General features: G+C 44.5%; 1 protein-coding gene across 1 annotated transcript in view; it reads right to left on the reverse strand.

Moving 5' to 3' along the window:
- The window catches only part of LMBRD1 (LMBR1 domain containing 1), an 890221-nt gene that overhangs the window by 432908 nt on the left and 429917 nt on the right, over positions 1–27396 (reverse strand). The window contains exon 9 of the mRNA XM_078648011.1: positions 4068–4220. Coding sequence (XP_078504137.1) covers positions 4068–4220 — 153 coding nt within the window. The remainder of the gene's footprint in view (positions 1–4067; positions 4221–27396) is intronic.

The following is a 27396-nucleotide window of genomic DNA, read 5'->3' on the forward strand; positions in this document are numbered from 1 at the left end:
AGATTCGTCCACCGGCGCCAAAGTTATTCCAAATTGAATGTTATGGATTTCCTATCGAAACTAGGTCCTAACTATAACTACCTACTGCCGACCGCCAGTAGGAGATATATATATACATATATATATATATATCCAAGGAAGATAAGGGAGGAGCACATGAAGAATGTATTTACTTGCATGGGCAAACTCGAGGAATAAATAACTGCGAAAAAACAACGCAAGTTCCTTCAAGACTTTAAAGATTATCAAGCGGGCCGTACTCTTACTTTTCATAAGAAATACGACCACTGGTTTGAAAACAAAATAGGAAATGCTGTGATAACCACCAGTATAATTTCAAAAAGGGGTGGTGATGGACAGAGTATCTGAGTTAATCAGAACACTCCTACCCAGTCAACAGATCAGGGCTTGATCCATCACCGTTTTTTAGCTCACTGCACCATCCCAGTTCAGAACCTGGCTATATGCAAATTAGTCTGTCCCTGGCCCAGTGCATCATGGGAACAGGGCAGACCAAACTACCAAGCCAATTCTTCACTGGAAAGGAAACAAGCTTCCGGGGACCGGTTTCTGGCATTACAGCCGTCTTCGGCCCGGCTTGCTTGAATCCTGATGGTGCAGTGAGCAAGGGACTCATGTCTGAGCATACCCTTCCACACTCATGGTGGCCAAAATAATTTAAAAAAGGGGGTGGTGATGGACAGAGTATCTGAGTTAATCAGAACACTCCTACCCAGTCAACAGATCAGGGCTTGATCCATCACCGTTTTTTAGCTCACTGCACCATCCCAGTTCAGAACCTGGCTATATGCAAATTAGTCTGTCCCTGGCCCAGTGCATCATGGGAACAGGGCAGAACAAACTACCAAGCCAATTCTTCACTGGAAAGGAAACAAGCTTCCGGGGACCGGTTTCTGGCATTACAGCCGTCTTCGGCCCGGCTTGCTTGAATCCTGATGGTGCAGTGAGCAAGGGACTCATGTCTGAGCATACCCTTCCACACTCATGGTGGCCAAAATAATTTTTGAATCGTTTTGGCCACCACAAGTGTGGAAGGGTATGCTCAGATGTGAGTCCCTTGCTCACTGCACCATCCGGATTCAAGCAAGCCGGGCCGAAGACGGCTGTAATGCCAGAAACCGGTCCCCGGAAGCTTGTTTCCTTTCCAGTAAAGAATTGGCTTGGTAGTTTGGTCTGCCCTGTTCCCATGATGCACTGGGCCAGGGACAGACTAATTTGCATGTAGCCAGGTTCTGAACTGGGATGGTGCAGTGAGCTAAAAAACGGTGATGGATCAAGCCCTGATCTTTTGACTGGGTAGGAGTGTTCTGCTTAATTCAGATACTCTGTCCATCACCACCCCCCTTTTTGAATCGTGATAACCACCAGGACACCTACAGTTGTGAGAGAATTGAGTGAAAGCAATAATCCCTGCCTGTCGCCTCTTTCTTCGGCGCTGCTGGAGGGCTCTGTTGCATTTGTTTGTGTCAGCCAGAGACACTTCAAGGGGCCCCGCTCTTTCAAGTTGGCTGCCTGCATGACTGGTTCCTGCGCAAGCAGTTTGTGTTTTGGTCAAGGTATTGACAGGCGGCAGCCCACCTCGTGAGTTCAGGACAAGCAAGGGACGTTGCCAGTCGGCAGTCTGTGACTACACAGAGGTTACTTGGTTCATGGTAATCAGTACACGACCCGGCGGACCTGCTCTCATTAGGTTGGAGCGTAGTGCGGGGACTCGAGAGGCTTTCGAGAAGCAATACAAACCTAATCAAGTGAGTCCAATACTGCAAGGCGTCACAAATACCAGGATTGAACTTGTGGTTTCCCCACGTCCCAGCAGCCGAGGTATGGAGGTTTCTGGGAGCTGTAGCTTGCCACCACACTAAAGCGCGGTGGATGATCACATGGTTGGGGGTGGCGCCTATTCCTTGTCAGGGGAGTGGTGCAGGACTATTTAAATCTGGACTTTAGTCACCTTGGTTTGGCAGCGGCCTCTGAAGAAGGCGATTTGTAGCCGAAATGCATCATGCCACATCTGCTGTATCAAGAAAGAAAGCCTCAACCTTAATCCCTGCCTGTGGCCTCTCTCTTCGGCGCTGCTGGAGGGTTCTGTTGCATTTGTTTGTGTCAGCCAGAGGCACTTCAAGGGGCCCCGCTCTTTCAAGTTGACTGCCTGCATCACTGGTTCCTGCGCAAGCAGTTTGTGTTTTGGTCAAGGTATTGACAGGCGGCAGCCCACCTCTTGAGTTCAGGAAAAGTAAGGGATGCTGCTAGTCGGCAGTCTGTGACTACACAGAGGTTACTTGGTTCATGGTAATCAGTACACGACCCGGCGGACCTGCTCTCATTAGGTTGGAGCGCAGTGCGGGTACTCGAGAGGCTTTCGAGAAGCAATACAAACCTAATCAAGTGAGTCCAATACTGCAAGGAGTCACAAATACCAGGATTGAACTTGTGGTTTCCCCACGTCCCACCATCCCAGGTATGGAGTTTTCTGGGAGCTGTAGTTTGCCACTACACTACAGCGCGGTGGATGATCGCATGGTTGGGTGTGGCGCCTATTCCTCATCAGGGGAGTGGTGCAGGACTATTTAAATCTGGACTTTACTCAACTTGGTGTGGCAGCGGCATCTGAAGAAGGCGATTTTTAGTCGAAATGCATCATGCCACATCTGCAGTATCAATAAAGAAAGCCTCAACCGTAATCCCTGCCTGTGGCCTCTTCCTTCGGCGCTGCTGGAGGGTTCTGTTGCATATGCGGAGCGAAACGCGTCAGGGAGGGCACTTGCTCTGGCAATACTGTCAATAAACTTCTGCACTGCTACACTATTCGGTGTATTGGCGTTCCTTACTTGATTTGGAAGTAAGAGGAAAGGAGACGAGGAGAAGGAGGTCCGTGCCCGTCTATGACCGCAGCAAAGGGCGGTCGGGATTGCTTTGATATATATATATATATATATATATATATATAGAGAGATATATATTCCGTGCAGGTAACAGCAGGGGGGAGGAGGGGGCCAGGTTGGGGGGATTCCAACAGACGAAAACGAGGTGAATTATTTATTTAATTTTCACTCAGCATCGTCCCTCGAAACCCCCCCCCCGCCCCTCCCCCCCCAATCTGGCACTGTTTTAACGATTTTCTAAGAGTTGATATGCTATTGAGTAGGTAACCAACACTAACTACTCCTTACGTAGCAAACAGTATAGTAAAGAATACAAATGTAATAGGAACTGTTGTACATATGGTTACACAGAAAGGTTATCATCAAGTTATGATCTAATTTCAAAGATAAAAAGGATTCTAACCAACAATGAACCGATAAAACAGAAACGTGGCAAAGGAAATAACTGTGGCTGAATGGGCAGGTTTTGTTGAAGGCAAATGTTACCTTTTCTTGATAAGGTAAGACATAAAATATATTTATATACATTTCACACGTAGGCCAAAGCAGTGCTGTAAATAGAGAAAACGGAAGAGAAGTGGGAGGTGACATTTTATCCACAGTACTTCACATATAAAACTGCTTTAATGTTACTATGGCAACACTGAACGCAGTCTACTTTCTGCTGCCTTATGGTTCAATACTGACAATTTTTCAAACAACAATCCCTTACTTTCTGGAATTTCTAACAATAATAGCTTTTGATCACTGATCAATTTTGAGACAGACCGTTTATACAATTTTATCACTTAGCTCTCTCAAGAATTTTTTGCCCAATGGTCTAACAGGCGCTGATGCATAAAATCTAGATGAGCAATTAAGATGCCAATTGAGTAGTGGGGAAAATGTAAATACTATTAGAACAAATACACTTCAAGTAATATGTATAAGCAGTGGTGAGAGTTTCACACAAATCTCGAGTGGCTCTTAACCAAAAGGAAATTATCTAGACCTATCTTCCTTTATCATCAACAGACTTTTAGGTGAATGCCTGCGTAACATTAAAATTTTAGTTGGTACGTCTTTTCCTCAAATGTTTTGCAACATTAATCTCTTTTGATGTCCAGTGCAATATAAAGGGAGAGGGAGCGAAAAAAGCAGCATGATAACTAGCACGCAACTCACTTTCAGAGGTCTCATAACACTGCATAATGATGTCCAACAACTTTGCTGGAAATCCGCTAGGTGCCTTTCTCTTCTCCGAAGCGTTCTTAGCTTTTCTTCCAAATGCTGAAGAGAACGCCGTTCATTTGATGGCAGTGGGCGACCATCTTTGCACTGTTGTAATGAAAGCAGAACAAATGTAAGTTTATTTGCATTTAAAAAAAATATATTTTTGGTAACAAGACTAGATACAAAGTTTTGTGGAAGAGTACTCGAAAATACATAGCAAACCAAATGCTTAGCATTCTTATTGCAATAGGAAAGCCCATAAAAGTACGCTCTACAAAAGATCATTAGTTCGGTTATCAAAATTGTGGCCTCTTTTCCGTCTTCTATAAATCTTAACATTTCGTGATAGTCTATACGCGCAAACAATTTCCCAGGTGCCACATAGTTTGGTTTGTGGTGTGCCAGAGGGCCGCATTGATGCCAGCAGGGTAGCAGTGGGGCTTTGCGAGGGTGGTGGAAGGTGGTAAGGTAGAAGTAGGAGAACCAAATCGTGTACATTGTGCAGTCATTGAGTTATAGAGTTATTTTGACGGTTTTATTCCATAATGCCCTCTAAATAAAGCGCCTAGTCTCTAGAAGAGTGTTAGATTTGTCAATGCTGTGTTATTCTGTATCTGAATAGCTTTCTCTCTCCTTCACCGTAGGGTAAGCCTTCCCTTGTTGCTATTGCTACCTTGGGAGAGTCAAGTTTAAATAGGAAGTAACTTCATTACTGAATTAGAACTAAACAGGATTGCACAATATGAAAGTAGAACACCTAGGTTCAATCCTGGCTTCACCACTTAACCAAATTGTGAGAGCCTAGGCAATTATTTTCTTTCACTTTGTCTTTTTCCTCTCCATCACCTAAAAGGGCACCTTGAAATACATGAATTCAGGAAATGCGCTGTACAGACCCTCCGCTTGTGTATGATTTAATAAACTATAATGTTGTCAATGTACCACAACCCAGGCCAACCAAAAGGTTCCACGTGAAAACGTACTTGCCTCTTACTTCAATATTAGTATTGTAGTTGGGGTAGGGGAAGGAATGAATGTTTATACGTACATTTTTTTTAAAGTATCACTTAAAAAAAAATACTCACCAATGCACTGATATATTGTGATGCACTAAGGTGAAACCCTTCTAAATATTAATGAAATATGTTTCTTGAATTTTGAGGAGACTTTATCATATTTTCACATATTTATTGAAAGATGCATTAAAAAAATTGAATGTGTTCCCCCACCTCAGTGACCCTTCACCCCACCCACTTCTCCTTCTCCTCCCCCCAACTCTCCCCTTTAACAAGGCTTTAGGACTTATGGTCCTGCAGATGTCAAGCCTACGTAATCCCCTGCCCTTGCTTGCAAGTTCCTCCAGTCGGAAAAGAGGGACGTCCTTCCTTCCACCGAACTGGTAGGAAATCAAATTTCACATTATTATTTTTCAGATTGGAAGGAAACGGGAATAATTTACTACATAATAATAACAAGCATTCCACAAGAGGGAAAAGAGAAAAAAAAATGTAATTATACAAGCCCCTCGCTAGTGAAAAAAGACTAGTACGTTCATGAAAAATGATTTTCAGCTTAGCTGGATTCATTAGATATGCCTGCGCCCCTTTAGCCTGAAACTGACTAATTAGCTGGCGTAACTGCCAACGACTCTCCATTGTATATTTACGAAAATCTGGCCTAACAAAAAATCCAAAACCATTCCCCGCTCTCTTCTTGTCGGACGAGCCAACTGATAAACCTCCTCACAAGCCAAAAAGCTATTAAAAGATATTAAAAATGCTCTGGGCTTATCATCTGCTTGTCCAGGGCAAAGCCGAATGTTAAAAGGAAACATATGCACTCGTTCGATCTCCCTATTCCAATCCCATCTGCTGATCTCTGCAAAGGCATTTTTAAACAGTTCCACGATAAACTTGCGGGGGTCCTGCCCTTCATTTCCTTCTGGAATATGTAGGACTCTCAAGTTATTCCTACGTGCGCGATTCTCAAAATCGGCCATTTTCCATTGGGAGTTCTCCTTGATGGTACGCAATGATTCAGTCATAACCTTTTGCTGAGCGAGATCATCCTCTAGGTTTGAAATCAGAGTCTCTGCATCGTTAAACCTTGACGTAAAGTCAGCCTGAGACTTAGCCAGCCGCCGCACCGAATTCTGCAATTTGCGGCACAAATTTTGGATCCTTTGACTCTCCTCGCGCGTTTCCTCACAAAGAGACATAATTTACTGGTATATCAATGATAAAGAAATCTCTGCTTCCGGGTGATAGGTTGGTTCATAGTCAATAGGCAGATTCAGACTTTGCTCAACCCCCTTATCTGTTGTCAATTCGAGTCTTTTACGCACTGTATGAGGGCTACCATCAGCAAAATCTACTGAATCATCCATGCAGATGCTACTATGAACGCTGCCACTGGCCATATTCATCTGCTTGGAAAACTGTAAAACTAAATCTTCACAGGATGACGTGGACTGTTCTGATAAAGAATAGAAATCTCCTGATTCCGCATCCTGTGTTAGAGCTTGATCATCTCCCTGGAGGGTAGTAAAGTGGAGATTAGTAAGTTGGTTAATATGCTGCTTTGAACCATTTACACCTCCAGCACCCTCCGAAGTAATCATATCCAGGGCACCCTGACTACAAGTAGTACAAACATGAATGTCAGAAGTAGCAGAGATAGTACCTTGTTGCACCTGTGAGCTCGGCACAGCCATTGCTTCTGAGTTATTCAGTAAGTCCCCAGAAGTCATTTCTGGTACTTGTAGTCCGCTTTCTGCAACAGAGACCATCTTTTTTCCCTTCCGTTTTTCTTTCATCACGGAGAAGATTGCCGGTATAGTTCTATTATCAGACCTGCAGGCTTTAGCTCTCATAGTCTCCGAGTCAATTTTACCATTTCTTAGCGGATTGCCAAGATTCTTGTCGCTCATCTCAGTCTCCCCACTGGAATTATGATCCTATTGGGCTCGTGGTCTTCCTCGAGTCCCTTTCGGCGGCATTTTCACGCTACACTCGCAGCTTGCAGCTTGACTGCGAGAGGAATCCCAGGTGGAGACAATCACTACTCAGGGTAGGCAGGCCGTCCAGCGAGTCCGTCGGCACTTGGGAAGCCCCGCCGCGAGAGCAAACAGCGCCCAAGGCATCAACTGCTTCCGACAACAGAGAAAGTTCCCAAGAAACTCCGCAAGTGTCCCATGGCTTTTCACACGCAGGGAAAAGGTTTCAAAGTGCTCCGTAAACAGAAATATTCATGACCGCGATTAATGTCCCCGTCCCCATTCTTCCGCTGTTGCATCAAACTGCAAGATCAGGCAGGAGCGGTCAGCTTACGTGTCAACTCGCGTGGACGCCATCTTGCCTCTCTCTAAACTTACAAGATCAGGCAGGAGCGGTCCAGCGAGACCGCTGGCACCCGAGGAGCCCCGCCGTGAGAGCAAACAGCACCCCAGGCACCAACTGTCCCTGACAACGGAGAAAGTTTCCAAGAAACACCGCAAGTGTCCACGGCTTCTCACAAGTAGGGAAAAGGCTATAAAATGCTCCATAAACAGAAATATTCATGACCGTGATTAATGTCTCCGTCCCCGTTCTTCCGCTGTTGCATCAACCTGCAAGATCAGGCAGGACCGGTCAGCTTACGAGTCAACTCGCGTGGACGCCATCTTGCCTCTTTCTAAAAAAATAAAGGGGGGGGGTAAATCCACAGTCTCAAAAAGGGAGAAGTGTAATAAAATAGAAAGGCAGTTACGAGTTTGTCGTTTATCTTCTGTAAAAAAAAATATTAATAATAAATGTTAATATGGTATCAACCATCGAATCTGCTATGGCTCTCATGGTTTTTAGAGGGATAGAAATATGTTCTTTAAATGTTTCAGGCCTCGACAATATTAATAAGAGGAAGAGGATAGCTGCTGAACTGCGGAATATTCAAGCAGATTTTGTATGTATCCAAGAGACGCACTTGCCTTGGAGTAGAGGTCACTTTTGAACAGATCTAGGGTTTTCAATTGATGTCGTGTCCCAGCAACCATCAATGATTCGGGGGGTTGCAATCTTAGTCAAAACAAATGCTTATACAGTAAACCGTTGTTTGGCAGATAAGCTAGGCCTTTGGGTCATAGTTGAATGTAGAGCGGGAAGTCATAATTTTACGCACTATACACTATTTATGGGTCTAACCTAGATGAGGCCTCAATTCTGGAGAAACTAAATTTAGAGTTAGCTTTTTGGGAAACACTGATTATATGTGGGGACATAAATATTAATCTAACTGGTCAGGAGTTGATAGTTGGGCCTCAATGTTATAGAGGTCGCAAACCCCAGGTCTTTAAGGCCCTTTACAATTTATTAAAGGATCATGGCTTAATAGATGCATGGAGTATAACCTGACGGATCCAGGGTATACGTTTTACTCTTTTCATCCACAAAAAAATGGTGTGATCGGATTACTTTTTTCTAACTACTGCTTCTTTAGTGGGGGCTTCAATGCAAATATTTCCCAGGATCTCGTCAGATCATGCCCCAATTTTTCTGGAAATGGCAGGCCTCGGATTTGATGCTAAACTTCGAAAACTTTCTTTTGACTGGAAACTATGCGTGAATGATTACTTTAGAGAACAAATGTCAAATTGGCTTAGGGAATTTTTTGACAATAATAGACGGTCGGCTCGCATAGATATTATATGGGATTCTTTCAAGGCTTGTTTTTGGGGCGAAGTATTGAGTTATGGTTTATATCATCAAAAGAAGCTTACATTAGAGATGCAGGGATTATACTCTGTTTTAAGAGTGGCAGAGGAGAAACTGACTCAGGGTATAGCACATCAGGGGACCATTCTGGATTTAGAGAACATCGTTGCCAGGAGTTGTGCTAAACTAGGGGGGTATAGGACATGGAGAATGCAAGAAAATATTTGACTCATAAAAAGCAATGCCATGAGTATGGAGAATCAGTTGGGAGATGTCTTACACTTAAATTACGTATGAAGGAAGCCTCCCGCCGCATTTCAGCATCCCCCTTGAAAAATTGGTAACTCAACTGCAAAATTTGCAATCCCTTTGTTCTACATATCTCTGGGCCCTGGCAAACCCAGACGTGCTAGTAGATTCACGACTCTGCCAATCACAAGAGGTGGCTTGGCAATACCTGATTATCTTTTTTAATATTATGTGTGTTTTTTTAAACAAAATGTGTGTATTATTGACTGGCGAGGATGTGGTTAATACAGCAGAGGCCCCTTCAATATTTGAGTTAATTTTAGGGACGGAGGCAAAACGATGTTTATTCAAGGAAATTGATGGCAGCTACTATAAAAGGACTAGGTTTAGAGTTCTGGAGGCTGCATTTAGAGTTTGGAGGAAAATACGCAAGTTAATGGATTTGGAAAAGCTAACTTACTATACACCAACAAATGCGGTAAAGCTCCTTCCATCAATATTCTGGGATAGGATGGCCTTAGGTTGTAGGCATAATGGCACTGGTCAGCTTGGGGATTTTTGTGTGGATGGGGGGCTTATTAGGCTATATGATGATCTTGCAAGGCAATATAGCTTGCCTAATTAAAAAAAAAAAAAAATCCCCAAGTACGTGACATTCTCAGCCGTAAGCACTTAATATTGACACCAAACCCACTTATTGAGGGGGTAAGGTGTCAGGGGAAAATAGGTGTGTTATATAAAATATTATTTTCCTTTAGAACGGATGATTTGAAGAAACTGTGAGAAGGATCCGACACTCACCGGAGTAGCATCGAGCGGGGACCTACGGTTACGATTGCAATGTCAGCAACGCCCTAATGGACTACAACGTCCAGGTTCATCTGCCGTGTTTCCACAGAAGGAAGCCTACTACAGGCATGACCCGGAAGTTCCACCCCCGCACACCGGAAGAGACGAACGCGAGCCAATGAAAGAGAGGCAGGTTCAAAGGGTGAGGCGAGCGAGAGCTGGCGCAGAAGGAGGAAGAGAACGCCGGAGTGGAGAGGACGACCGAGAAGACGCGGGACCCGAGGGAGACAGAGAAGACGTGGGACCCGAGGGAGACAGAGAGGACGCGGGACCCGAGGGAGACCGAGAAGACGCGGGACCCAATTCACCGGACGCCAGACCGCCAGGAAGCCTAGAAGAAGGAGAGGAAAGTTGGTCCGAGGACTGGTGGTGTCCGGAGGATGCTGGGGAGCGGACGTAACTCAGGAGAGTTACGGCGGAGCCGGTGAGTACAAACAGCTCGGGATCATAAGGAGGGAGGGGGGGAAGAAGCGGGAGGGGCACAGGGTGTGAATTGTTGCCGGAAGGTCCTTGCTTGTTGAACGAAGCGGGAGGGGCACAACAGGTGTATTGCTAGCAGAAGGTTCTTACTAAATACATTTCATACCAGTCTATGGTGAATACTGAATACTACTTGTCTTCGGCCTCTACTATACGGTTGTGCACTCTGTATCACCTGTCTTAGGCACGTAATACCTCAAAACCCCTTTAACCTCACATTCTGAACTACTTTTGTTTGGGCTCTTTTCTTCATAATCCTTCTACACTGAACGGTCGACCTAGACATAGCACAAAGGTGTGGTGACTCAAAACTTCGGATTGTTTCTTTTCCTTTCTTTCTTCCAATTGACGCTCTCATCTTCCATCTTCTGTATGCCTCTTCTGAGTACATCATACTCTGGCCTTTCTGCCTTATTGTCTAATATTATATTTCAGCAATTGACTCGCACCTTATGTCATAGATCTAAATGATCATGCAGTCTTTGATTTTCACTACCTGAATTTCCAGAGAGGTGCCTCCTCCCATTCTAATTAGCCTGTTCTCTATATTTACTAAAGTAGTTTCCCCCACATCATACTTAATGTGGTAACATTCCAGGTTTCTATAAAATCTAAGCAATAGGTGCCCTGTTTGTTATGTCATCTTCATGCCTTTTGTCTCTTCTATTTTTTTTTAATGAATTTCTTTTGCTAGGGCTATACTTTAACTTTCCTAAGCCACCTCTCCAGTGTCAGAGATTCAGGCCTCATTTCTTTGTGCTGGAATGGTCTTTTTTTTTTAGTTCTTAATGTTGGTCCTTATCAGCACCTTGCCCAGCACGCATAGACTTTTTGCCACTGTCCAGTCACATTACGAACCTACCACTCACCAGTTGCAAGTATTCCCTACATGTGTGCAATCACATAGCCTATGTAGGAACGTGGTGGGCTTCTTTCTCATTTAGGGAATCTATTTATGTTAACTGGATTTATCTTGAATAGCATCACTGGGGTGACAAACAGGCAGTGTACTAAGTTACGCTGTATAAGAATGAACGCATTACTATCAGGTTTATTTAATATCGGCTAGGGCCTTTGTTCCCTCTCTTCCATCCAGTGTGGTGTTAGAGAGTCTCCTTAGATTCCCAAACTCAAACAACTTTACCACTGAAATGGTCAAATAGATGAATTACAACTCATTTGCATACTGTGTCTATTTTTACCTTTCCATGGTTATTTGTCGTTGTTTTCTGTGATAATACTGCATCAAAAATCATGCAATGCCATTCCCTGTGATGCTATTATGTTAATGGCACTCATGACATGTTCGATGACATCACTGCAACATTTGAATGACATCACTGATGGGGGGCAAGAGTTATAGTTACTTGATATAACTATAACTGGTGAACTTCAGTTGTTTTGGTCACTAAACTATAACATCCCTTTAACCTATTTTTCCGAGTGAATGTGTATGTGTATGTATGGATGTGTCAGGGGATACTGACATTTACATCATATGGAAGGGATTAGGCTGGATGACATCGTGAAAAGCCATTTTCCGCAATAATTACCAGTTAATTACCCGCCTTTCTTACCTGGATCCCTGTTGCATTCTGGGAATTGTGGTGCACAAGTACTGAGTGCACTACGAGTGGAGAGAAGGGACACTGTTCCCGAGGGCGGGGCGGACCTGAACCAATTATCAAGGGGCTAATATTTGAAACACAATGTTACCTGTTGCTGCCCATAAGACTCTTGGCGCTGAAGAAGGCATATGAGATGCCAAAATGCATTCGCCTGTTGAGAAGCAATTGATGGAATAAAGTGATCTCCCTGCTAACCCCCACTGTGGCCTCTGCTCTTTTTTCAAAGGAGTTTCTTGTGATATTTTGCGCGTATGCCAGAGGTGCCCTCCAGGGGCCCCCGCATCCTGAAGTTGGCCTTGGCTTCACTGGCATCTGCTCCGGCGGACACTTCACATTCCCAGGGTACTGGATCACCAAGGCCCACCCCCGGGACTAGGAGGAGATGGGGCGGTGATGGAGTCATTCAGCTCTACGCTGGGCGAGATTGTATTCTCGGTCTTGCCCCCGCCGAACAGAATTCTGTGCCACGGAGGTTGATGCGGTCGGGGGACCCAGGGGGATACTGACATTAACATCATATGCAAGGGATTAGGCTGGATGACATCGTGAAAAGCCATTTTCAACAATGATTACCAGTTAATTACCCGCCTTTCTTACCTGGATCCCTGTTGCATTCTGGGAATTGTGGTGCACAAGTACTGAGTGCACTACGAGTGGAGAGAAAGGACGCTGTCCCCGAGGGCGGGGCGGACCTGAACCAAATATCATGGGGCTAATATTTTAAACATGATGTTACCTGTTGCTGCCCATAAGACTCTTGGCGCTGAAGAAGGCATATGAGATGCCGAAATGCGGTATACACCCGTTACAACGGATCTTTTACTCCGCAGACCCATTACAACGCGACCATTACTCCGCATACCATTACAACGCATTGCGCTGGGGGGCGCTCTAGGATAGGGGATAAGTATAATTTACTATCCAACACCTTCCCTAGGGTCCACGGGGACTGGAGTTAGAATAGTAAATTATACTTACCACTATCCAGCGCCCCAAGGCGCTATGCGTTGTAACGGTATGCGGAGTAAAAGTCGCGTTGTAATGGTCTGCGGAGTAAAAGTATGCGTTATAACGTCATACATCCCCGAAATGCATTCGCCTGTTGAGAAGCAATTGATGGAATAAAGTGATCTCCCTGCTAACCCCCACTGTGGCCTATGCTCTTTTTTTGAAGGAGTTTCTTGTGAGATATATATATATATATATATATATATATATATATTTAAATTCACAAAAAACCATAGGTTTCACACATGTTATAGTTAGCTGGACATTTCACTCCTACAAAACCATTGACATTCCCCCGTTATAGTTAGTTCAGCTAACTATAACTCGTGCGCCCGCAATGCACTGCTGATGACGTCACATATTACATCACTCATGACATGGTCAGTGACATCACTCATGACATCACTGATGACATCTCAAATGACATCACTGATGACATCATCCAGTGAATGTGTGTCTTTCTGAAAAATAAATATGTTTTATATATGTATATTTAAAGGTCGATGGAAGAATAAATGTGCAAATAAGTGTCTAAATGGATGTTTTTAAAAAAAAAATATTGTATAACTGACTTATTAAGTGTTTCTTAGTGAATACATGTATTACTTACCGCATAGATGCATGAATGGGTGACTCACTGTTTGTATTTGTTTTGAAGACAGCATGTGTGCAGGACTGTATGGGTGGATGAGTGTGTGTATGGGTGTGTTAGTGAGTGAATCACTGTCTCAATAGTATCTTTATGAGTAACTACATATGTTTTAAACTATTATATGTGAGTATTGATGTATATAAGTGAGTATATGTGAGAGCGAGAGATTGTAAGAGTTCCTGTATAAATAAGTATGTGTTTCTATAAGTGATTGTTTAAGAAAGTAAGTATGTGTACGATTCTGTAGAATCTCTGGGCACCGCCCCTACACCAACCAACCAACCACGCACGCAACCTGGGAGTCATCCTCGACTCGAAACTCACCATGGCCAACCAAATCAACAAAGTCTCCTCAACCTGCTTCTACACCCTCCGCATGCTCCACAAGATCTACAGGTGGGTCCCTACAGACACACGAAAAACCGCCACCCACGCCCTCATCAGCAGCAGGCTCGACTACGGCAACGTACTCTATGCCGGAGCCCCGTCCAAGCTCGTCAGCAGACTTCAAAGAATCCAGAACGCCTCTGCACGCCTGATCCTCGACGTCCCCCGCCGAGACCACATCACCTCCCCCCACCTGAGAGACCTGCACTGGCTCCCCGTCGACAGAAGAATCACCTTCAAACTCCTGACCCACGCACACAAGGTACTTCACAACACCGGCCCAGAATACCTCAATAACCAACTATCATTCTACGTACAGGAAACTTCGCTCCGCCGACCTTTTTACTGGCCGCCGACCCACGCATCCACAGAACCACCTCCGGGGTTAGGTCCTTCTCCCACCGCACCACCATGTCATTTGAGATGTCATCAGTGATGTCACTGACCATGTCATGAATGATCTAATATGTGACATCATTAGCAGTGGATTGCGGGTGCGCGAAATATAGTTAGTACAACTAACTATATAGTAGCAATTTCATTGGTTTTGTATGAGTAAAATGTCCAGCTAACTATAACACCACTAAAACATATAGTTTTTTGAGTGAATTTCAAAGGTTTTTTAAATGCTAATTCCTAACTATATAAGGCCTGAAACCTATGGTTTTTTCAGTGAATTTCAAAGGTTTTTTAAATGCTAATTCCTAACTATATAAGGCCTGAAACCTATGGTTTTTTCAGTGCTTTTAAAAAAAATTGATTGGTTAACTGGCTTATTAAGTTATCTCAGTGAATACATATATTAGCGAGTAATGTTTAAATATTTAAATATATGAATGAGTGATGTAATATGTGACATCAGCAGTGCATTGCAGACGTGCAAGTTATAGTGAGTCCAACCAACTATAACGTGGGAATTTCAATGGTTTTATGCGAGTAAAATTTCCAGCTAACTATAACTGGTGTGAAACCTATGGTTTTTTCGGTGAATTTCAAAGGTTTTTTAAATGCTAATTCCTAACTATAAATGGTGTGTAACCTATGGTTTTTTCAGTGAATATATATATATATATATATATATATATATATATATATATATATATATATATATATATATATATATATATATATATATATATATATATATATATATATATATATATATATAAATTTTATGGCAAAATGAAACCCCTCATTTTGTTCCTTTTCAAATTAAATGTCTTAAGTGTTACCACTTTATTCCAATCAAGATGACTTCAGGTGTGTCATAAGTAAGACTGTTAGCGTTCCAGTTGTTCTTTAGAACACTCTGGGACATTCTGTCATTGGGCTATAGTTGGGCTACATCTGGCTGATATTTGGGCTACATTTGGGCTCTTTTGTCTCTGGTGGCCATCTTGGGAGACTGCATATCAGAATTTTTTTAATGAAATATAAGAGGATTTGAGAAGTCACTCAAAATGTGCCCTCATTTTTCTTTCTTCAGCACTAATCATAATTTATATGGCAAAATGAACCCCCTCATGTTGTTCCTTTGCAAATTAAATGTTTTAAGTGTTAACACTTTATTCCAATCAAGATGACTTCAGGTGTGCCATACTATTGTCATAAGTAAGACTGTTAGCGCTCTAGTTGTTCTTTAGAACACTCTGGGACATTCTGTCATTGGGCTATAGTTGGGCTACATCTGGCTGATATTTGGGCTACATTTGTTTTTTTTGTCTCTGGTGGCCATCTTTGGGCTACATTGGGCTCTAACATATATTTAGCCCAATGTAGCCCAATATATATTTTTTCAAAGTTAATTTTCGTAAAAACCACTGGAGCACATATCTTGAGACATAGCAAAGGCACATCGGGCTACCAGTCCCTACAATTTTGCCAAGTTTGGTGGAAAACCATTCAGCCGTTCAGGCTAAAAGTGAGTCCAACCGGCCTATTGAAATTAACATGGGGAAAACACGATTTGGGACCCCCCCCCCTTGTAGCTATTGTACCCCCTACAGAGTCTCCAATAGTCAATAGATACACACTGCGAGCCAGCCCACTCCCACAATGCTATTACCCACCCTATCCTGCCCCTCAGAGTCCCCCCCCTCAATTTCAGAAGTTAGAGTTTCAACCAGACTTCCTAATCATAAGGGGGAAAACGTAGACCCCAGTGCTGTTGCAAAAGGAAGTAGGAGCAGGAGCAAGAGAGCACCCGCTTCAAAGGAGAAGATAGCTCCTTCATTGAAAACATGTTATAAGGTGATGTCTTCCTCGACCACTAGGGATCCCAAAAAGGGAGGTTCTCAATTGGGCACTCTGGCGGTGATACTAGTAGATCGCATGGAAATGTCCAGGTGGATTCCATTCAGAGTAAGGTACTTGACACGCCCATTATGCCAAATATCACACAGAATGAAACAAAGTTAACTGACCCCCCGAAAGAACAAATGGTCAGCTATGAGGGCGCCTCATCCACGATTCCCCCTGCGGTGGTGCTAACTAATAGATACTCCCCTCTGGTATCCCAAGACGAACAAGAAGAGCAACAAAAGATTCCAGAAGTGTCTGCTGAGACGGTCACCATGTCTAGATCCTTGGCAGATATACTATTGGTTCTCAAAGATGAAATGGCTAGAAGGTTCTCAGAGATGGCAAGTAGATTTACTGTCTCAGAGACCAACCAGGCTGCAATTCAATCATCCTGTGTCGATTTAGCCCAAAAGCTTGAGGATGTCTCTCTGAGAACTGAAGCATTAGAGTCAGAGGTACCAAAAATCAAAGAGGCCCTTCATAGCACCATGGCAGATGTGGTAAAGTTAGTAGCCCAGAATAAAGAGCTGAAAGACGACATTAAGCACTTGGAGAACCACTCGAAAAATAACCCAAGGCTTATCAATATTCCTGAAGCGCTGGAGGGAACGGATATTAAGGGGTTCATAATATCTTTACTGAAAGAAACAGTGTTGAAGAACTCCTCCAATGTCAATCTCGCGAATGAGATACAGCGTGTACACCATGATCCATTTAAGAGGAACTTGGCTAAGCAGAAGCCCAGGAAGATCTTGGTCAATTTCTTGACATATATAGTGAAGGAGGAAATGTTGTCTTTAGCTCACAGGGAGGGAGCATTATCATCTAAAGTTTCCCCCCAGTCCCTGCTCCTTCTCCATCAGATCAGACATATCCCACATTAAAACAACAAGGCAGTGGGAACTGGGGAGGAGACTGGAAGAATTGAATAGTCTGGGGGCTAAGGCACAATTGAGATTTCCTGCGGCACTGCATGTAATGTGGAAAAACTACATATACTAATACCGTACAGTGGAAGAGGTAGATGCCCTTATTGTTAAGATCAAGAATGGGGGTGGAGTGTAAGGAGGGGTGTCTCTGGGGGAGACTCTTCCAGCTAGAGTGGGTGGTGGGAGGGAGGGGGGAGCACAGGTTGGAGAGAAGCAGGTTAAAAATGAAAAAAAAAACTTCATTCTCTTGCTAATACTAAACCGTTCTCTCCGGGAATTAGAATTGGATGGCAGGAATCGGTATGATGACAAGTGAAGTAAAATTTATCTCATGGAATGTCAATGGCCCAAGGTGCCCTGGCAGGCTAAGATTGGTACTAAAATATTTGGAGCTTTCCCCAGCCCAAATTTGCTTCATCCAGGAGACTCCTTTAAGTTATGTAGAATCCTGTAGTATATTCGCTTAGTGTGTCTGGGTGAAATATTTCTGTTCCTCTGAACAGACAACCCACAGTAAGGGAGTGGCTATACTGACGAAACCATGGGCAGGCTGTACTATAAAGTTTGTCCAGTCTGACCATTCTGGGAGGTGGATAGTGGCCTTGTTGGATTTTGGAGGGTTAGAGTTGACTTGTGCCTCATTTTATGGTCCTAATACAGACGACCCGGCCTATATTTGTCCACTACAATCCAAATTAATGGAAGTCGCCACCCCTTCATTAATCGGAGGAGACTTTAATGTCCTTTTCGACCCGCGAAAAGATACGTTTAATCAGAGTCACTACATAGGGGCACTACGAGTCCGTAGAGCATGAAGAACATGTTGCACGACTTGGAGCTCGTTGATGCCTGGAGGGCAAAAAGGGGTGGCACACAGGGGTTAACATTTCATAGCAAGAAACATGGTCATTCTTCAAGAATAGACTATGTTTTAATCGATAGGCCCAGTATAGATAATATGACAGATATATCAGTCTTGCCTAGTCATCTATCAGACCATGCCCCTGTGATGTTTTTATACTCTAGGAAAACCCACAACCTACAACCTAGATGGAAGCTAAAAAGATCCATTTTGGCCGATCCTGAGATAGGGAGGGACATTAAAGTAGATATTATGGAGAATTTCACCACGAACATTGGTTCAACCTCTTTAAATTTCATGTGGGATGCCTTTAAGGCTTACCTGAGGGGCATGCTACATAGTTGCCTCTGTTCTAGGAATAGGGTGGATGCACAGGAATTGCAGAATATCAAGGAGAAATTTCGACAATTAGAGCAGGAGAGAGATCTGATAAATCAAGGAAGCCCTGGTAGGTCGGCACAAGTTTTGAGGGACCTCAAGAGTGCTCGGCAGGAGTATAGGGGAAGATTGAAGCAAAAGTGCAAAGCTCAATGGATGAGTAAAAACATGCAGAATTTTGAGTTTGAGGAAAAGGCAGGTGCGCTGTTAGCTTGGAAAGCAAGAGTCGGTCCGCTCACAAAATTTTATCAATGAATTAGTTATTAAAAAAGATGGAAAGAAGTCAAGCAACATAGAAGACATGCATGTCTGTCTTTCCCTATTCTCTGAGCTTTATAAGGAGGAAACCGTCCCTAGCCCTGGGCGCCTGCAAGCCTGGCTGAAAAGTAAATTCCTGTCAAAATTAACAGATGATAGCAGTAATTCCTTAGATGCTCCAATTACAGAGGAAGAGATCAAAGTTCAAATTAATAAAAGTAAGAATAATAAGGCTGCCGGTACAGACGTGTTGCCAAGCGAGGTCTATACGTTGCTTTCAGACAAGTTGATTCCGATACTGTGTGAGCTATTTAATTCAGTATACAGCACAACAGGAAGGGTCCCAGGGACTTGGAAGGAAGCTACCATTGCACTTATTTTAATACCGGGGAGGAACTGCCTAAAGGTAGATTCTTATCGACCGATCTCCCTGCTGAATGCCGATTATACAATCTTTATGGGTATTCTGGCAGGGAGACTGGTCATGTTTGTTCCTAGTTTGATCAATGCTGATCAAAAGGGGTTTGTACCTGGAAGATATATCCAGGAGCAGACACAACAGCTAATAGGCAACATAGACTTGGCAGTGGCTAGGTCGGACCCCTTAGCCGTAGTCGCTGTCGATGCGGCCAAGGCGTTCGACGGAGTGTGTTGGGTATACCTGTGGGAAGTTCCTAGGCAGATGGGTTTCAGACCAATCTTTGTACAGACCATGATAAACTGCTATCAGGGGGCCTCTGCAAAGATCTTGTTGAATGGCTTGGTAACAGCTAGCTTCAACATTCAAAGAGGAATAAAACAGGGTTGTCCCATCTCTCCCCTGCGGTTTGATATTGATATTGATATTGAGCCATTGGCGCAAGCTATAAGACTAGATGACTCAATTACCCCCTTTAAATCACTACAATATAGTAGCAAGCTGGCCCTTTACGCAGATGATCTGCTGTTATACACAAATAATCCAGGGGAGACCATACCAAGAGTTGAAGCACTGCGGGTCGAATTCGGCGCATTATCAGGTTATTTAGTTAATACCTCAAAGACCGAGGTAATGTGCTGGAATTTCGATGGCTGGGAGGGGCATGCAAATGAAGAACTATAATATTTAGGTTTCACTATCATTAAAAACCTGGACAAAATGTCCCAGATTAATTTATCTAGGACTAGTAATGAGATAGACCATATATTTGCCAGGTGGAGGAATCACCCATTGACAATCTATGGTAGGGTGAACCTGGTGAAGATGGTCATCTTGCTTAAATTGACATATCTTTTTAATACAATTCCTCTAGCCTTCACAAGTAAGGACATTGATAAAATTTAAAGCAGGATTATAAGTTTCATTTGGGCCAACAAGGGAGCTACATTGTCCTGGAAAAAGCTGAGACATAGGCTGGCCAGGCGGGGGTTTGGCCCTCCCGAATATTAGGTGGTATTCCATTGCTTTCCAGTTTAAAAACATTAGGAGGCTACTTGTAAAGCCAGAGGAGTCATCCTGGGGGAGACTAATGGGTGAAATGGTCAGGACAGAGAGCGGTTGTGGGGAGGAGGGCTTTTTGTATAAGTTTGGGGCACCAAGGTTTTTTAAACGAGTGCATTTGAAGATACTTAGGGCTGCCCTGGAAATTTGGTTCAAGGTGAGACGCAGATGGGGGATTGGGTATTATTCAGACTTCGCCCCTATATGGGATTTACCGGGAACTCCGATCTGCCTGAAGGATACCATGGCAGTCCCATTAAAAAGGGCAGGCATCACTAGTTGGTCAAATCTTATTTCAGACGAGGGGGTTCACCCATGGGAGGCACTGAGGACCAGGATTGGAAGTGACTTCTCCAGGTTTAAATACTTGCAGCTGACTTCCTGGTTTAATGCGGAAAAGGGGGACGCAAGTGGGGACTGGGAAATAGAGTGTCTCCTGCAGACTCCCCATCGTAAAAAGTAGGAAGTGTCCATCTGGTATAGGAAGGTTATGGAAGCAGACGATATAGAACTTCCTCCGCAATATGCAGTTTGGAACCAGTCCCCTCTTGAGTTGATAGCAGCAGACCTTTATGAACCCTCTTTGAAACTTTTATATAAACATGTTAAATTGGCCTGCCTAAAGAAGAATCACTTTTATGTGGTTAATAGACTATACTATACACTAAAATGCTAAGTTCGCCCCCATATCCTCTCCCAAGTGCCCAAGATGTAATGCCCTGAGTGCCAATGATATACACATCTTTTTTGAGTGCCCTGTCCTTAGAGACTACTGGAGAGAAGTGAGGATGCCCTAGGTGGCATCTTTAATTGTAACATCGTGATCAATATCTCCCTGGTAATTTTTGGAGAAGATGGCGTGCCTAGGAAAAACCTATCGCAGATGCAGAGGGGTTTGTTGCTAAACCTGATACTACTAGCCCGGCGAGAGATATGTATGAAGTGGAAGGACCTGCACCGTCCTAGGTGCGAGGACTGGCTTAAGGCTGCGTTTGGTATGGCTCGCTTGGACCAGGGAGGAGCCAGGGAAAGCGAGGTGAACATCTGGCAGGTCCTAGTGTCTTGGGGCCTGAACTTGAGACTGGTATAATTTGCACCTGGTACCCCCATCTTGGTCCTATGATTACACCAAGCCTACATCAACGGGGCTGGTCTGGTTAGACCAAAGCGAAGGCAGTGGCCACAGGGCGCACAGTATTGTAGGACGGCCTTCTCTGTTAATGCTTATTGGTGAGATGAGGACTAAAAAATGAAAGATCACCCCAAAACTTTCCATGCATAACAAGGAACACCAGAAAAACTATTTTTGGAAGCTTTTGTGCAGATTCGTCAAACCGCACCAAAGATATAGGCAAGTCAAAAAATGCTTTTTCTTTAGAAAACATGGTCCTAACTAGCGCAGGGCGTAGTTTGCGAAGTAGCGCTTCGCGAAGCTACGCAAAGTGCACTTCGCACTACGCGAGCTACGCGTAGCACTACACGAACTGCGTAGTAGCATGTTCGCACTGTGCAAGATGCCGTTTTCAATGATTGGCCAGTGCGGACAAGCATCCGGCACTGTGCAATCATTGAAAAGGGCATCTTGCACAGTGCGAGCTGTAGTTTTCTGCCGCTCGAGGAGATTTTTACTCGAGCGGCAGCTTTCTTACCGCGAACTGGTATTTTCTCATCGCGAGCATACGCGACCACTCGCAATGAGAAACCAGACCTCCTAGCGTTGAGAATCTCGCAGGGAGGTTTATTTTCCACGCTCGCGATCGGCAACTTGATGTTGCTGATCGCGAACGAGGAAAAAGTCTCGCCAGGATGTCATTTTGCTTGCTTGCGGTCGCCAACTTGACGTTGAGGACCGCGAGCAAGCAAAAAATGACCGCTGCACTACGCTACGTGTGTTCGCACTGTGCTACTTGCAGTTCTCGTAGTGCGAAGTTGGGCAAACTTCGAAAACTACGCGAGCATAGCGTAGTGCTTTGCCCAGGCCTAGTCCTAACTATAACTAGATACTGGCGACCACCAGTAGGTAATAGATATATATATAACCTAATTCGTCACACCGCACCAAAGATATAAGCAAGTCCAAAAAAGCTTTTTCTACGGAAATATGGTCCTAACTATAACTAGCTACTGGCGACCACCAGTAGGTAATAAATATATATATTACCTACTGGCTGTCGCCAGTAGGTAGTTACAGTTAGGACCTAGTTTCCATGGGAAAATTGTTTTTTGATTTGCCAATATCTTTGGCACCGTTTAACGAATCTTTACGAAATTTTCAAAACTAATGGGGCGCTCGGGTCTGCTCCTGTCTTTAAGTTTCGGGGTGATTTGTCAAGCCAAGAAACAAGGGGGTCCCAAAAAGCAGTTCTCCATGTTAATTTCCATAGGAACTTTTTTTTGCGGCAACAGCCAGAACTCCTGAACGGAATTAAACCAAATTTGGCAGAGAGATAGCTCTTGGTAGAGAGTGCACTCTTTGCTTTAAATGGTGTAAATCCGTTCATGAGAAATCTAAAAAATAAAAAGTATAGAGATCTAATGACCGCGGTGGATCCGCGAACCCTCCCCAGCACGAGCTTCATTCTGATTGGCTGCCAACACTCCAAACCAGGAAGTGTTGGCACCATCTTGTGACACGGTAGAACCGATTCACAAGAAAAAAGGTGAAAAAAATAAAAAGGGTGCAGGGTAGCAACACCTTGACCCCCTAAGCCTGGTCAGGGGGTCCCAGAGGGGTCCCAGGGGCAAAACAGCATTAAAAAAAAAAAACATTTCAGTGGAATTCAAGAATTCCGCCGAAAAAAGCACGGACTCACGCACTTCGTTTTAATGAGCCCCCCGGGTGAGCCATGTCCTGGCGGCAATATGCAAATATATGCCGGGGACCACCACCTCCCGGGGCCTTGTGTAAATTAAGCACGGGGCGCACGGCCCCCCGGAGCCCCAGGTCTGCCACCTCCCAAGGGCTTTAAATAATTAGGGGTGGGTGGCCTTGCATGCCCCTCCCAAGCCCGGGGGACGGCCACCTCCCTGGGGCTTTAAGTAATATGGGGTGGGGGCCTTGCAGGCCCTCCCGAGCTCTGGGGACTGCCACCTCCCCAGGGCTTTCTTTAATTATGCGCGGGGGCACACTGCCCCCCGCAGCCCCAGGGACCGCCACCTCCCCAGGCCTTGGTTTAAGGGTGGGGCGCCCCCAAGCCCTGGGGACCACTACCTCCCCAGGGCACTAATTATTGAAGTGCGGGGGTCTGTTGGGGACATTCATAACAGCCACTAGAAAAAACTCCAATGTCTCTCTCCAGCAGGAACATTATTCACCCAAGATATCCAGACATGTTTACTGTTAACTGAAAACTGCTGGGCACACAAGGAACTCTGCTGAAGGTGCTTTTAAACCCGTAAGGTATTTCAAAATTCAGCACTCTCTAAGGTCAGCGCCAGGTGTAGCTGCACCGGTTGCACCACCATAAAAGCTGGTCTTGAAACCACATGTATCACAATGAGAAAAAAAAAGTTAGGACTCGAATATCTACTCACATTGGACATGGGACAGACCCTTGCAAAATTGTGCTGCTTTCCAGGAGTTTTCCTTAACTGCTTCCCTCTCTCAGCAGATCCTGTTTTTTATTGTTTGTACTTTCATCTCGCCTCTATGATAGCCCTGATTCTCTTGGGCTTCCTACTCCCTCCTCATCTTGCCTCTTCCTCTCAAAGTACTTTTTTGTACAATTCTCTTTTCCGCCTTGTCTCCATTTGTCTTCTCTCTTTTTTCCCCATTTGCCTTTGTATGTCACCCATTTTATTTTCTCCACGCTTTTGTTCAGTTAGAGCAACATTTTCCCGAAGTGACAGGGTAGTCTATTTGTATGCATTTGTTCTCACATTAATCATTATTTATCTGGAGTAGAATAACTAGTTAAAAATATAAACAAGCATTTGCAATGCAGTAGGTCTCGCATTTACGCAAGTTTAAGCTATTGGCATTGTAAATAACAATGCCTATTATTTTTGTTTTTTAAAACATAAATAAAAGGCATTGTTATTTGCAATGCCAATAGTTTAAACTCGCGTCAATGTGAGACTTATTGCATTGCAAATGCTTGTTTTATCTTCTCAGCCTTGTTCTGCTTAGAGACATTGACACTATATCATTTGACAGCTGCTAATCACGCTTGAGCCCGGTCGTGGGCAGTCGGGACACCCCTCTTGTCCTGGGTGTTTTCACTTCTGGCTTTCCTTTGCTCATGGGGGTTTGCCACTCGAACATTCAACAGTGTCTGCCCTTTTGAGCCCTGTCATGGATAGTTTAATGCCAGCACACATGCTTGGACTTCATTTTAAATCTGACTGTTTCAAAAGGAAAATACTTCCGACCAACCCCCCTTCTTTTTGGCAGACACGAGGCTGAGGGCTGGGGACGGGGTCTATTTGCTTGTTCCCAACTCCTCTTGCTGAGTCCCCCGCCTGGCAAAGCTCTGGTGCACCATTTTGAACGTGCCCAGGTGTGCACTTTTAGGCTCAGACACTTCTGCACGCACCCAGCTAGGGCTAACATTTTACACAACCCTAAAAACACAGCGCTAGGACCCTAACACAGGACCAACACATGTTCACATGATGTCACAAAACACGTGACCCCCACACATCTATGTCGGTTCCGAGGAGGGCTCTCACACGCCAACCCAAGTCATTTCCGGGGCGTGGCTCCTGTAACTTTTAGGTGATGAGTAAAGGTATCCCTATTTACTACTCATGTCTCATTTCACTTACAATACGTCATTCTTTTTCTCTGAGTTGTGTTCTTGCTGGGAGCCTTTGGAGATGAAAATGATGCCGCTCGTCACTCGCACCCGGCCTCAAAGGCTCCGCAGCTCATTAAGGGAAATAAAGATACATTTAGTGTGTCATGTCACAAGCTACCGAAGTCTGAAAGTGTTTCGTTTTCTGGCATTCCCAGGCTGTGTAGGAAGTAGCTGTGTGTGCGCTCTGCTGGGGTGTCCCTTATGCAACGTAAAGCCTTTGTGGAAGACAGTCCCGCTGTTGGCATAGCCCCAAAATTCATTCACAATATGCTTGGTGTTAGGAAAAGGAGTTGCACCCCAAGAAAACTCTCGGAACAACAATAAGAAAATAGTTCATATTTCCAAATGCAAACCTCACTTGCCAGTTCCTGGGCTGCTTGCGTCACCACACAGATATTAAAGAGAGGTTAATGCCAGCCCCTGAGCTCAGAAGGGCTCTGTATCACAGTATTTATCTTTCATCGTGTCACATAGGGTTGCAGTCGTAAGGTACCTTCCTCTAATCTGTTGGTTGTCATGTGATGGGCCCACCTCTGATAAAATCATAAAACCGGAGGTCCTATTATCTCATCCCAGATAATGTATTATTCAGCTGGTTAGATTTTTTCAGTTAAGAAAGAGAACCCCCAACCCCTCTTTTTTGGTTCCAGGTTGTTGGGTTCACGCACACTCACGCCACACATTCTATCTTGAACACAGACCCCCAACATACCTAAACCAGGCCTATTGGATGTAATATTCCTCAACACCTCACCTTGTGTTTGGGGCAGGCTTGTGAAGGACAACCTCAAGAGACTCCTCATTAGACCACGACTCGAAGGGATGAGACAACTGGAAGAGTACAACGGGGGGGGGCGTGGGAAAATGGGAACCCCATGCAAATATATCTCACAGGAATCGATAAGAGCCAGGACGGGGGCTTAGAGGACTAATACATCCACTGTAGGGGCCTGTGCTTGACCTCTTGGTCACAGGTTTAAATCCAGGTTGGGCCACTCAGCCTTTCATGCTTCTGAGATCGATAACATGAGTATCATTGAGCTGGGTAACATTAAACATCTGTTAATTAGCGCTTTACAAATACACGCTATGTTAGCTTAAAAAGCAGACTTGAAAGGCAGAGGCCAGAACAAAGGACGTAGGACATGATTTGATGTGCGGCACACAGTGGGAGAATTGTCCTATAGCCTCCTCTCCAGTAGGACAGCAGACTATCAACCACGAGCTAGGGTTTGAAAATGTAAGCAAGGCCTGGGTCAAGCACGGGTAGGCAGCCCTGCTTACCCCGCTGTGGCAGCTCTGCACAGAGCAGGCCTGAGAGAGGGAACCAGCATCAGAGGCGGGTAAACCAGGAATGGGTTCAAACAGCTCTGCATGATGTGACACTAATATTAGCCATGTCCTTAGGCCAATACTAACAACTTGTGTTTATTACTAGACAAATGAATCCATCGTATGCACATTGGACGAAGGGAAGATTAAGATAAAGCTGCAGGAAGGCAAGCCTCTGCTTTCAGCACTCCATGCAAATGTTTGAGGTGGGAGTAGGACTCAATTAGTTATTTATTGTACCCAGATCGGAACCTGTGACCCACCAGGTGCGCGAGGATAACTGCAACACAAGCATTAATCCGCTGAGGTATCTTTCTCATAATACAAATCAAAACCCTAAGTTGCGTGCTTTGTTCTGAAAGGCACATTAGCTTGAAGGGGCATTTTTTGAGGATTCAAAAGAGAGGCCATAAATTACAAATAAAACTCTGGGTACTCTGATTGGCTTAAAAACCCATTTTTTACAGCATTTCAAAATGAAACCATAGCACAACGTGGTCCTATAAAAACCAAAAACTAATCACGGACAGCAAGGCAACTTCAAATTTAAATTCATTGCGCAGAATATTTACTGTTCCTAGAAGGCCGTGCGGCTCCTGAACACAGCGCAGGGCCAGGCGGGGGGATGAAGAGTCAGAGCCTGAGGGAATCCGTGATATAAGGGACTTTGAATACCACAGGTCTAAATAGAAAGGCTCGACTTGAAAAGGTGGTGAAGGTGGAGAATTGTGCCCCAGCCTCAGGTGGCATCAAAAACACTGCGCCTAAAGTCACTGGCAACCAAAGTCACTGGCACCCCAAAACACGGGCACCGAGATCTGAGGTGGGATTTTATGCCTGTATGTGAGAGAAGAAGTGTGTCCTGATTTCTGACCCACGGACCACCACATGGCACACAGTCCTGCTACTGTACATCGAGTCATTGGAGAAAGGGTCCAGGTGCAGGTGCGCATGCCCCGCCTCTGTGTGCCCCGGCTCCACCAGTCCCCCTCTCAAAGCCC

Source organism: Lissotriton helveticus, chromosome 6, assembly GCF_964261635.1.
Source record: "Lissotriton helveticus chromosome 6, aLisHel1.1, whole genome shotgun sequence".
Taxonomy (NCBI): domain Eukaryota; kingdom Metazoa; phylum Chordata; class Amphibia; order Caudata; family Salamandridae; genus Lissotriton; species Lissotriton helveticus.